Source organism: Arvicanthis niloticus, chromosome 4, assembly GCF_011762505.2.
Source record: "Arvicanthis niloticus isolate mArvNil1 chromosome 4, mArvNil1.pat.X, whole genome shotgun sequence".
Lineage (NCBI taxonomy): Eukaryota > Metazoa > Chordata > Mammalia > Rodentia > Muridae > Arvicanthis > Arvicanthis niloticus.
In genome coordinates, this window is record NC_047661.1 from 114,220,284 (window position 1) to 114,231,840 (window position 11,557).

Sequence of the window (11,557 nt, forward strand, 5' to 3'; positions counted from 1 at the left end):
GTGGTTTGGTGGGTGGGTGGGGGGGTGGTGCGGGGGCGGGGACGGGGACGGTTCAGAAGATACAACAAATGCAGGTCCAAGAGCCAAAGCAGGACGCTCAGTGCATGCATGTTCAAAACGGACTTGACAAACGAGCTCATAGGTCCAAGGCTCCTGCACTTCTAGGTAAAAACTCAGGAAAAAACATGTAGGGTAGCACCCTTCGGAAACTGACTAGTAAATTGGGTCATCTAGGGACCTGGGACTTCTAATAAGTAGGCTGTTCAGTTCGTGCTCCTCAAGCGTCTTCATTCACACACACACAAAAAGATTTACATAATGGGTCTGGGGAAAACGTGTGCATACTATGCACAGAACCGGCTTTCCGTTGTAGGTGTGCCGGGTGGAAATTAAGGCGCAGAGGGTTCAGTGGCAAGACCAGCGGCTCATGGCGCAGCGCGCAGCGCGCAGGCGCAAAAAAAAAAAAAAAAAAAAAAAAAAAAAAAAAAAAAAAAAAAAAAAAAAAAAATCCGGTGAGGGCGGAGCGGCCGCGCGCGCAGTTTCCGCCGGGTCTCCCCGGAAGTTCCAAATCACCGGTACTGGAGGGTGCAGCAAGTGCTTCCTGGATCGCCGCGGAGGTCACGAGTAATGTGACAGCGACTTGACAGGCGGCTTCAGATAGGCGACTGAACTGCGGGAAGACCCGGGCAGGTCTTCCCAGGCTGGAGCACGCGTGCGTCCGCAGAGGTCGCCCCTTCTCTCAGCCCGGGGACAGAGTGGGTGGGGAGAGGTGGGCAGTCCGGGCTGGCCACCTGGCAGGGTCCCGGGGACCTCCCCACTCCCTTGCCGGAGATCCAGCCAGAACTCTCGCTTGGCCCTGGCGAGGGTGGATCTCGTGATGCTGGCCGGGTCTGGGGAGGGTGAATAAGCCCCGGGTGCGGGGGGAGTCACGGAAGTTTTCCTTCCAGGAGTGGAGATTGATTCTGCGAGAGAAAGGGGTTCATCATGGCGGATGTGAGTTGACACCCCTTCCCAAGAAAAAGGGGATGTGGGAGGTTTGCATGAGGCTTCTGAGAGGAGAGAGGTAGAAATTTGTTTCGTCCTCAGCCTCGCCCCTCTTCCCGGATCTGTAGTAAGGATCTTGTACTAGTTTCTCTCAGGAACGGTTGTGGTGGGGCACTAAGGTGCCTTAGCCTGAGAGAACTATATTCTTCCCTCCTCCTAACCTATTGGAGCGTACAAGAACTCTGTGTGGGTAACTTTGGAAATTCTAAAGGATAACGACTGCCCTTCCAGTCAGTACCTGTTCCATAGGGCAGTGGTCTGAACCCTTTTCCACTAAATAAATGATCTTGGTGTCTTATTAGGAATCTAAAAGGATTTCTAACGGGTGCCCCTTTAGCAACCTATGTTCCATTTCAGTGTGTCTGTTTAAGACAAGAGCAAAAGTTCATGCTGATAACATGGAAAAGGATATTTAGGTTTGGAGAGGTTCAAAACAGCACACATTTAGAATGGAGGTCATAATTGTTATGTGACTTGTCCATGTCTCTAGATAAGTGTATAATGAGACATGGTGGCCTTCTGTTCTCTTAGTCCTAACCATGCTTCCTGTTAAATTTTCACACTGTCATTATCTTTGTCAAGAAACTAAATACTAAAGTAGTTTATCTGAATTAGGATCATTAAAAAAAAACATGGAAAATCTGTATGGACATGGGAAGAGATTTATAGACTGTCCCCAAGTGAATACAGTAGCATCAGGATGTAAATTATTATAAAGCACATGGTCTCATTTTACAGCAAATACGTATTTGTGTTTCCCAATTCCAAATACACTAAAATATACACCTTCGTAACATTTGACAACATTCTTATGTTGTAGGGTCTGTGGTTATCCCTGTATACATGTGATGAAACATGAAGTGAAACTGAGGCCTAGAAAAGGTTACTTAACTTCTTCCAGGTTATACAAGTCAAGGATGAAACGCCACTTACAAATGGTGACGCCATGTTATTTAGGGATATGGACAGGGCTATAACAGCATAATGTAATATGGTCTTTAAACAATTATTCTCTTTCAGGATCTAAAGCGATTCCTGTACAAAAAGCTGCCAAGGTAAGAAATCACTAATTTGTTACTGAATAAACTCTGTGCAACATGCTAATCTTACAAAGCATTTTGTTTCCCCTTTTGAAATTAGTATATTATAAATGTCATGGTAATTATTTACCACATTTAAATACAAACTAACCCCAAGTATCATAAGTAATGGCTTGAGTTTCTAGATAGGTAACTCAAAACTAGAGCTGTTGAATGACTTGTTTATGGTTCAATAGGAGATAGATGCTGGGGGAACTTAGATTCCTTGCCATTTCCATTAAAAAAAAAAACACTATCATACTTGTTTATTAGATTATTGTTTAAAGTTCTTAAGTAAATTTGAGGAAAAAAAAAAAGCTTAAAACTTGCCGTTATTGTCAATGTTACTATTGGGACCTAATTGCTGGGTCAATATAATACAAAAATACTAGGCTCAGACAACAGTTCATACTTGAAAAACAAATTTGCTTCCACGCTGTGCTTTATATACCGTTCTTACAAAGTGTTAACAGGTGGTACGCTTAGCAGACTTCTTATGACATTCTTTACTCATCCAAGGGACCGTCTCGCTTGAACTCACTGAAACTCACCTTTAGGTTAATGTACAAGCACGTCTTTTTGTCTACAGTCACATCTTTCTACAAATGATTCAAAACTTGGAATCATTAGGGACGAGACAGGAGGGAGGGGAAGAATGCCAGAGTCTTGTGTGTTCACATTCCAGAACAAATCAATCAGATTGGAGTGAATAACCTTTGAGGTCATCTAGCAGAGTACTCTATGAAACCCTTTTTCTTCGATTCCCAGAAGTGGTTGTGTGTGGTTATCAACTTATCTCTCTAGGGTGAAAAAAAATTAACTAACATTCATTTAGACTTGCTTAAGTTGTTTGATGTATGGGTTATGCTTTTTCTCTGATTATAGATCAGTGGAAATTAGTAACCGTGTGTTCTGGTTGTGATTTATATGGTTGTTAATAGAAAACACCATTGGTATGTTAAGTGACATAAGGATTATTATAGAGTTTATGTTAATGAAATCTTTAATTAATTTGAATTAAATTAATTAAATACAATTAATTTGAATTCTCTTCCTCTTGATAAAATGGTAAATTGCAGAGCCCACCTGCTGGTTCTTTTTCACACAAATGGCCAACATGGCAGGCGACAGCTCTGCATGCTAACTGCTGATCGGCAGTGGTCTGAGCTAAAACCATGCAGGAGGCTGTTAGCAGTTAGGGGGGGGGGGGAATAAGACTTGTTTTCTGACCTTATAACTTTTCAAAACATTTCAAAACATTTTCTTAATATCGATGACAAATGTTTTGAGAACTGCACACTGTCCTCATATGTTCTCGTATCTCTAGCAATGATAAAACACTGACGGAAAGCAACATGAGGAGAAAGGGCAGTTCAGATGACAGTTCATCGTGGAAGGGAAGGGCAGGAGCTGAAGCAGAAGCCGTGGAGGAACGCTGCTTACTGGCTTGTTTCCCATGACCTGCTCCACATGTTTTTTTATACAGTTCAGCACAACCTGCTTTGGGTGGTACTACCCAGGGGCCTAGGACCTCCTGCATCAAACATTAATCAAGAAAATGCCCTGCAGACTTACCTGTAGGCCAGTCTGATGGAGGAGGCAGGCTCCAAATTGAGGTTCCCAGATGAACCCACATTTGTCATCAACTTGACAAAAAAAAAACTAACCAGCACACACACACACAAATATGATAACTAAAATTTGCTTAGGAATCCAAAACATTAAAAAATGTAAAAGTGAGCTGGGCATGGTGGAAAGCCCTGTCATTCCAGCATTTGGAAGGTAACAGAAGTTCAAAGCCAGCCTGGGCTACATGAGATTCTGTCTCAAAAGAACAACAGGACCATTAGATGGCTCAGTGGGTAAAGGCACTTGCTGTAACTTTGAGTTCTAGGGATGGCTTGACAATACATGATTGAAGTATAGAACCACCCCCACACAGTGTCCTCTGACCACAGACACGCACACATACAGTAAATAAAAATATTTGAAATGGCAGCTGAAAAGCAAAAGAAACATTGAGTAATTTATTGAGTCACCAAAAAGGGGCCTGTTTTTCATGCCTTCAGATGAGGAACAGGCATCTTTTCTATTCTGTCCTTCACAAATTGATGTGCTTCATCCTTTGATCAGCTTTCCACAGTCCAGCCTTTGTACTTTGTACTATGAAGTCCTTGAGACTTCCTTTGATGTGCGTGTTGTAATGTTTTCATCCGACTGCTTTCCTTATTCATGTCAGTAAACTCACTTCCACTGAGTATCCCTGGTTTTCTATCTGTGCTTTAATGGTAACCATAAACCGTTGAAAGTAAATGTTTGTTTACTTTTGAATTCTGACAATTTACCTTTAACCAAACAGAAAACTCCATAAGATAGGGCTAATACAAAGATATGTACAAATTAATAATGTTGTGAAGATACACGGGTAATGTATCTCAGTGAGAGTACTTCACACTTGGAAGGCCCTGGATTCAATCTGCAGCACTTCCAAAGGGGCAGAGGAGTATTAGTCATAGCATATAAGCAGGGAAGGGGTTACACCCCATTTTTCATAACGGCCAAGACCTCTTTAGTTCATATTTACAAATCATTTCTTGTAAACAGGCTCATTAGACCCTAAGAACAAGAAGAACAGACAAACAACAGTGCTGTGGACTCTGATTTGTTGCTGGGTGGGTGGGTTTGCTGGCTATCTGCATTCTTGCCATTTCTGTTTTTATTTTTACAATTTTATTTATGTGCGTGGGTGTTTTGTATGCATGTATGTCTGTGCACCATGTCATAGCTGGAATCTGGAGTTCGCTGGCTATCTGCATTCTTGCCATTTCTGTTTTTATTTTTACAATTTTATTTATGTGCGTGGGTGTTTTGTATGCATGTATGTCTGTGCACCATGTCATAGCTGGAATCTGGAGTTCCAAAGAGCATCCCGTAGACCTGAAGTTACAGATGGTTATAAGCTGACATGCACGTGCTGGAAATTGAACCTGGTTCTTTGGAAGAACATCCAGTCCTCTCAACCACAGGCATTTTTGTAGCTTCATGAATTCTTGGTTTTAACTACTTTATTTCTGTACTTCTCAACAAAGTCAGGTAGTTCCAGGTATCAGTAAAATGTGGTTTTCTCTGTTAAATATTGTTCTTAGGTTTGTATTTTAAAATCTAGTGACCCTCTCCCCTAAAAAAAAAAAATCTCAGGTTTTCCAATAGCCAATAGTTTGTAATTATATGACAAACGGTTTGGTCTGTGCCTGTGGAATCTTTGCGGGAGTGGCGAGTAGAGAGCCAAGGTCTGAGTCCAGGGCCTTCTGCATGCTCAGCAAACACTCAGCTCCACCGTCAGCCCCAGTATGACGTCAGATTGAAAAGAGTTGCTTTTAGTAAATGATAGATTTTTGCTGATTAATAAAATTTATTTCCTGTGAATATGTCTCTGGTAGCCCAACAGTTATTATTAGTAAAATCTATTCAAACCACTCTTAGTTGTGTGTAGAATTGGAAACAACTTCTATGTTTGTGACCTGAGTTCTAAAACGGAGTGCTTTAAGAACGTAGCTGTTCTGCATTCTTAGGCTTGTACCTCTGTGATTTGTAATCCCTCAGAAAGAACCTTCTGCTTTTTTACCTCCTTCAGTGTAGTGGTTACTATGTAAATTAATTGCTGTGGAAATTAGAACTCACCTGTGCTGTTCAGATTTTTCTAACATTTTAATAATATAGTGAGCATCCATCTTTTAATGTGATTTTTTTTTTTCTGAGTAGATAATATACTTAGAAAATTCAAGGTTGCAAAGCTTTCTATGCCTGTCCTGCAGTCATGCTGTCTGATACAGTCTATTGCTGGAAGCATCTGGTGGCAGAAGTATTTATGTACTGGCAAACAGACACAGATAGGAGTGTGTGTGTGCACTTACGTGTGCATGGTGTGCATCACACATGCACACAAGGCTTGCCCACACATGTCGCTTAAGGTACATTTTTCAAAACTGAAGTTTCTTTTTCACTTAATATGACTTTAAGGGGCTAGAGAGATGGCTCTGTAGTTAAGGGCACTTGTTGCTCTTGTGAAAAACACAAATGGGTTCGTTTCCTAGCACCCTTGCTGGGTAATTCACAACCACTTCTAAGTACAGTTTCAGGAAATTTGATGCTCTTTTCCAGCCTTGGAATGTGCCTTCATGCATGTACATACACAAGTGAGTGCACAGATGTTTTTTGTTTGTTTGCCTGTTTGTTTTTAATTAACGAGAATATACACATTAGTGGGTAAAGACTTAAGGTACAGGTGTAAAGACCTGAGTTTGGGTCCTCGGAACTCAAATGAAGTCAGTGCTCCTATAGTGAAGTGAGAGGTGGGGACAGGAGACTCCGTGGAAGCTCATGGCCAGCTAGGCTGAGAGGCCTGAGGCTGGCCTCTTACTTCACATGTAAACTGGGTCATGCTCTCTGTTTCTCTCTGTCTCTGTCTGTCTCTTTTCTCGCATACACACACAGATACACATGCAAACATACATATACTTTTTCACACACACACACACACACACTTTGAGAACAGATCTGCTTAGTGAATAAGGAATAACCCCCTCCCCCTTACACACACACACACACACACACACACACACACACACACACACACACGTTTCAATTACTCGATGTCCTAATATTCAGCTGAGCTGCCACTTGCCAGGGCTGTCTTCTCCCTACAGATCTTCTAATGGCACCTCCCACCGTAGTAATTTTACCTTAGTGTAAGATTATTTGCTTGGCAGCCACTCAGCTTAGATTCTAAGCTTGTAGAGTCAGTATCACAATATCAGGAAATACTAAGTGCCTAAAATCTAGAAATCCATTATCAGAAAGAGTGAGGAAAAGAAAATGGACAGAGGTTCTTTTGTTTTCACCTTTGTCGCTATCACCACAGCTGAACCCTTTTCTGCTTCTATAAACCATGGAATGATAAAACATAAACTTTATTCTTCAATAATAAACATGCATGTTATAAATATTCTCAACATTTCAGTAGCACATATTCATTGAATTTCTAGAGAAGTTTTCATAAACACAGCTGGGAACATAGTTTAACAAATAGGTGTGTATGCACACGTGCATGCACACACACTCATGCATACATAGGTTTTTCAGAAACATGCATGAAACAGAGCAGGGGACTTAGCCTGGTGGTAGAGCCCTTGCTAGAGTGTGCAACTCCCTGGGTTCAGTCTATAGTACTGGAGGAAGGAAAAAATACATATATATATTCGCGCTTGAGAATTACCACCATGAGTCTGAGATACATATTTGTAGAAATCAAAATGATTTTGTAATACTGAACTTTGTTTTCTTGTAGTGTTGAAGGGCTCCATGCAATTGTTGTGTCAGATAGAGACGGGGTGCCTGTTATTAAAGGTAAAACTGACTACTTCATGTATATGGCACATTTACTGTTGATGAAAAATGTTTTATATTTCAATAATTAAAAATATGTAGAGCTTATTTCAATAAGCTGGAAAGAGTGTTTTAGTTGTTTGAGGAAGTATGTGCTTTGTATGTTGAGGACTTGGTATGAACCTGTAGTGAAGTGCATGTCAGCTGGACCATGTAACATTGAAAATCTCTGCAGTTACTGTAGGCCTGGTTTTCCATTGGAGATGCTTACGGCATAATACAAACCATTAAAGGTGTCTTCAGTGCTGACCGTGTGTGTGCAAGGCAGGCTGGCTGCCAACCCCACACCACGGCACTAGCTCACACTGGTGGGTTTTAATCTTACATTTTTTTGCTTCTTGACTCGAAATATATTTCTTAAAACTTCAATGTCATTATTAGTTTAGTTGGTCAGAATCTAAGAAGTTCTTTAAAAAATACATCTGTATAAATTCTTGAGAATTCTACACATGCATACAGTGTGTTTTGGTCATATTCACTACCACCCCAATCCACCCAGCAATAGTTTTGGCTGTCCTCAGCTTTTTTTTTTAAGCACACATTTACTGTAACAGAGGTAGTATGAACACAGTTGTTTACTGTTTGTATCTCCTGGCGTGATCAAAGTGGACTTTGCTGGTTTCACTTACCAAAGATTAAAGATAAAATAGTATCTTATGCATTTTGTGTACAATTTCTTTTCCACATCAGGACAAACAGATCAGGTAACTTTAGACATTAGAATTAAAACATGCTTTAGAGGTTAGAGGTCACCTGGTTTAGGTCTTCCATTTTATCCATTAGCATGGTCGAGTGCAGCGAGGACACTGCCTGTCCAGAGCGGGGCATTGAGTTGGTGACAAGACATGATAGAGTCCATTGACTGTGTGACAGCTATGGACAGGCCACCTTCCTCTTCTCACCCCTATAAAGAGGCTCAGGTGATTCTCCAGCCCTAATGTTCTTTCACAGAATCTCTGTGAACCGCTGAAACTTCATACTTGGCTGATACAGCTAACGCTAGTCTAGCCTTGAGTGAGAGGAACATGAAGCTGACAGCCAGCTTTTCCCATTTGGTTCTATCTACAGTATAGTGCTATAGTATAGTGGTTTATTTATAGTCTCAGATGACCAGAATATTCATTTTTATTACATGTAAGTCAGCATTTCTTCCCTGAGTTATTTATGCTCACTGACCTGATCAAGCAGTTTTCCCTACCTGAGTTGGTGAGACCCAGTTAGCGGTAGGGTTTTCAACATGGTAAATGTACTGTCCTGCCTAGGCTTTTACTGGTTTGTGTTTCTTAAAACTCACTGTAGAACTCTTCTCACCATACTCTGCATAATGTTTCTTCCCTCACTCATCCCAGTGGCCAACGACAGTGCTCCAGAGCATGCCCTGAGGCCTGGCTTCTTGTCCACTTTTGCCCTCGCCACAGACCAAGGCAGCAAACTCGGGCTTTCAAAAAATAAGAGCATCATCTGCTACTACAATACCTACCAGGTCTGTATGCTCAGTGTAGCATCATCTGCTACTACAGTACCTACCGGGTCTGTATGCTCAGTGTACAGCTCCTGAACGCTTTCCTGGCTCTTACAAATCCTGTAAAATGGTTTTAGTATAAGTCTAAATTTTAGTATGAGGGGGATAGAATTTTTAATATTTAGTCTAAACTAATCTTTTTTTTTTTTTTTAAAAAAAAGAGAGAATAATTGTTATGGAAAAGTACTTAAAACTTTAAAAATCAAGAGCCTGTTACGCTCTAAGTGTGTTAGGTCTTTGCTAACTCCAGTAGATGGTGCCGTTCGTTAGCTTACATAGCTGTGATTCTTCTACACAGTTGCTCTGTTGTGACAGGTAAAAACTGCTTGCCTTGAAAGTCCAGTGATCAGCTGTTTAGATCTGTATACTTGCAACATTACTATTTTGATCTTTTTAGGTGGTTCAATTCAATCGTTTGCCTCTGGTGGTGAGTTTCATAGCCAGCAGTAATGCCAACACAGGTATGTTAGCAGGGCCACAGATGCAGATGGCAATTCTTCATAGCATTACGCCTGTGCAGCAAGACAGATTAGGACCAAGAAGTGAGAGACCTGCATCTGTGCCTCCGCCCCATCTCCGTTTTTTCTTGAACTCGATTCCCAGTTCACACGTCTACCTCCCTCCTGGGCCCTGTTGATCTCAAGGGTGGTTTCCAGAGGCACTTGAGATGAGGCAGGACACTGGGTTTTTGCCGTAGAAACTAGTCAGCTCGGTGTTGCATTTTGTGTGCTGTTTGTGGTTACAGACCATAAACTGAACAGAACACATACATACGGGGTGCTGCATAAATGACTTAATTCTCTAGACCGGTCAATTAAATTACAGTGTGGAGATTTTGAATGCTTGGAGACAAGTTGAATGTGATTGAGAATTTAGAGATACTGACATAGTTCCTTTTCTGTCACTGTGGTGAAATACTCTGACGAAAGCCACATGAGGAGAAAGGGCTTATTTTAGCTCAGAGTTCATAAGAAAAATCTTCTAACATTCTAATTTTTTAACTCTCTTTTAGGACTAATTGTCAGCCTAGAAAAGGAGCTGGCTCCGCTATTTGAAGAACTGATAAAAGTCGTGGAAGGGTCTTAATCCAGCAGTGGTTCTGATGCACGCACTCCTTGGCCTCACTGCAGCAACCCTGGACCAGGCCAGCAATCCTCAGACCACAATAGTACTTGTATCTATATTCAGAGGCCGCTTTCCCACATTACACTAAAGGAGCGCCTATCGCTATAATTTATAGACAGATCAATTGTTATATTTATGTGTATAAAATCTTTTCTTACTTAGTGAGATCTGGGAACGCCACAGAAATGGTTCATTCTATTGCAGCTCCCATGGAGTTAGTGTGGGCGCCTGAAAGTGTGTGAGTGGTATCTGTCCAGAGCATCAGGTCAGAACGGCACAGCGAGATGAGCCAGCAAGGGCACCTGCTGAACTCTGCTCCACTCCATAAGCCGCAGACCCTTTTACTGAGAATAATAATGAGGTCATAGTTTCCTTGAGATTATATTTTATTTCTTTCCTTGCATTGTGAGGAAGATGAAATGGCTTAGTAAAAATAATTAAGTACAATCACTAACTTTGCTCTGTCTGTGTTCTCAGTGTAGATGAGTGTTACTAATGGATCTGATTCTTCAGGGTGCTGCTCCTCAGAGAGAACAAAATCACTGCTTACGATTTCTCTTCTGCGTCTCTGTAACCGTGCTTCCACAATGGTGTTCTATGTGCGAGTGAAATGCATGTCACTGAATTCTGTTCCATTATCAGTATGTATATAAAAATGACAGGATGGCCATTTTTTATACATGAGTATAAATAAAATAGTATTTTTAAAAGTACACGATAGCTCTGTATAGCCTCGTTTTTTGGACTTTGAAAAGTTTGGTGGACATAATTCTGTCCTTCAGTCACATGAATAAGCAATGAATAGTTCTTATAGGGATTGTATTGGAGATTGTTGTGCATAGTATAAACTGTCAAAGAAACCACCCCTGAGCCTGGCTGAATCTCCAGGAAAGAAGTGATCTCTGCTTATATGCCTGAGAGGCTAAGGGTTGGATCAGCCGTTCAAGTTCTGGCTCTCCTGGCAGTTTGTCTCTGGGATGGTTCAGTACACATGGGCCACTGTGTGCCGGTCTCCAGCCCTCCTGATGCACAGCCACCTTGGAATATTTGCTCTGGGGACAAAGTGCCGGTGCTGTCCTTAGGTTCCGCACACACTGCTTGGCTGAGTGCCTGCTGCTCATCCTTTGCCTCATTTCTAGTACAATCTGAGATGAGTGGGGAGTAAAGAAAGTATGGGGTGCTCTGAGAGCCACGAAGTGGGGCCACCTAAAGCATGAGAAAAAAAGTCAGAGAATGTTACTGTCTTTAGGGAGCTATACACTGTTAATGAACTGTGAGCTGCACCCACTAAGATACAGAATTCTCATTGTCATCTCAACGCCCATAATCAGCTTGAAGAAGC

General features: G+C 41.5%; 1 protein-coding gene across 3 annotated transcripts; it reads left to right on the forward strand.

Moving 5' to 3' along the window:
• Positions 1 to 531: 531 nt before the first annotated feature.
• Positions 532 to 10,928, forward strand: Lamtor3 (late endosomal/lysosomal adaptor, MAPK and MTOR activator 3). 3 transcript variants are annotated; one of them, XM_034501083.2, is made up of 7 exons: positions 532 to 726; positions 948 to 993; positions 2,065 to 2,099; positions 7,471 to 7,529; positions 8,918 to 9,051; positions 9,488 to 9,551; positions 10,103 to 10,928. In XM_034501083.2, exons 2-7 carry the CDS (start codon positions 985 to 987, stop codon positions 10,174 to 10,176), a joined length of 375 nt encoding a protein of 124 aa, XP_034356974.1. In that variant the 5' UTR covers positions 532 to 726; positions 948 to 984; the 3' UTR covers positions 10,177 to 10,928. The 3 variants fall into 3 exon arrangements, with proteins under 3 accessions (XP_034356974.1, XP_034356977.1, XP_034356976.1); XM_034501086.2 differs by having other exon boundaries at positions 557 to 700; positions 10,103 to 10,421; XM_034501085.2 differs by having other exon boundaries at positions 573 to 712.
• The last annotated feature ends 629 nt before the right edge of the window (positions 10,929 to 11,557 follow it).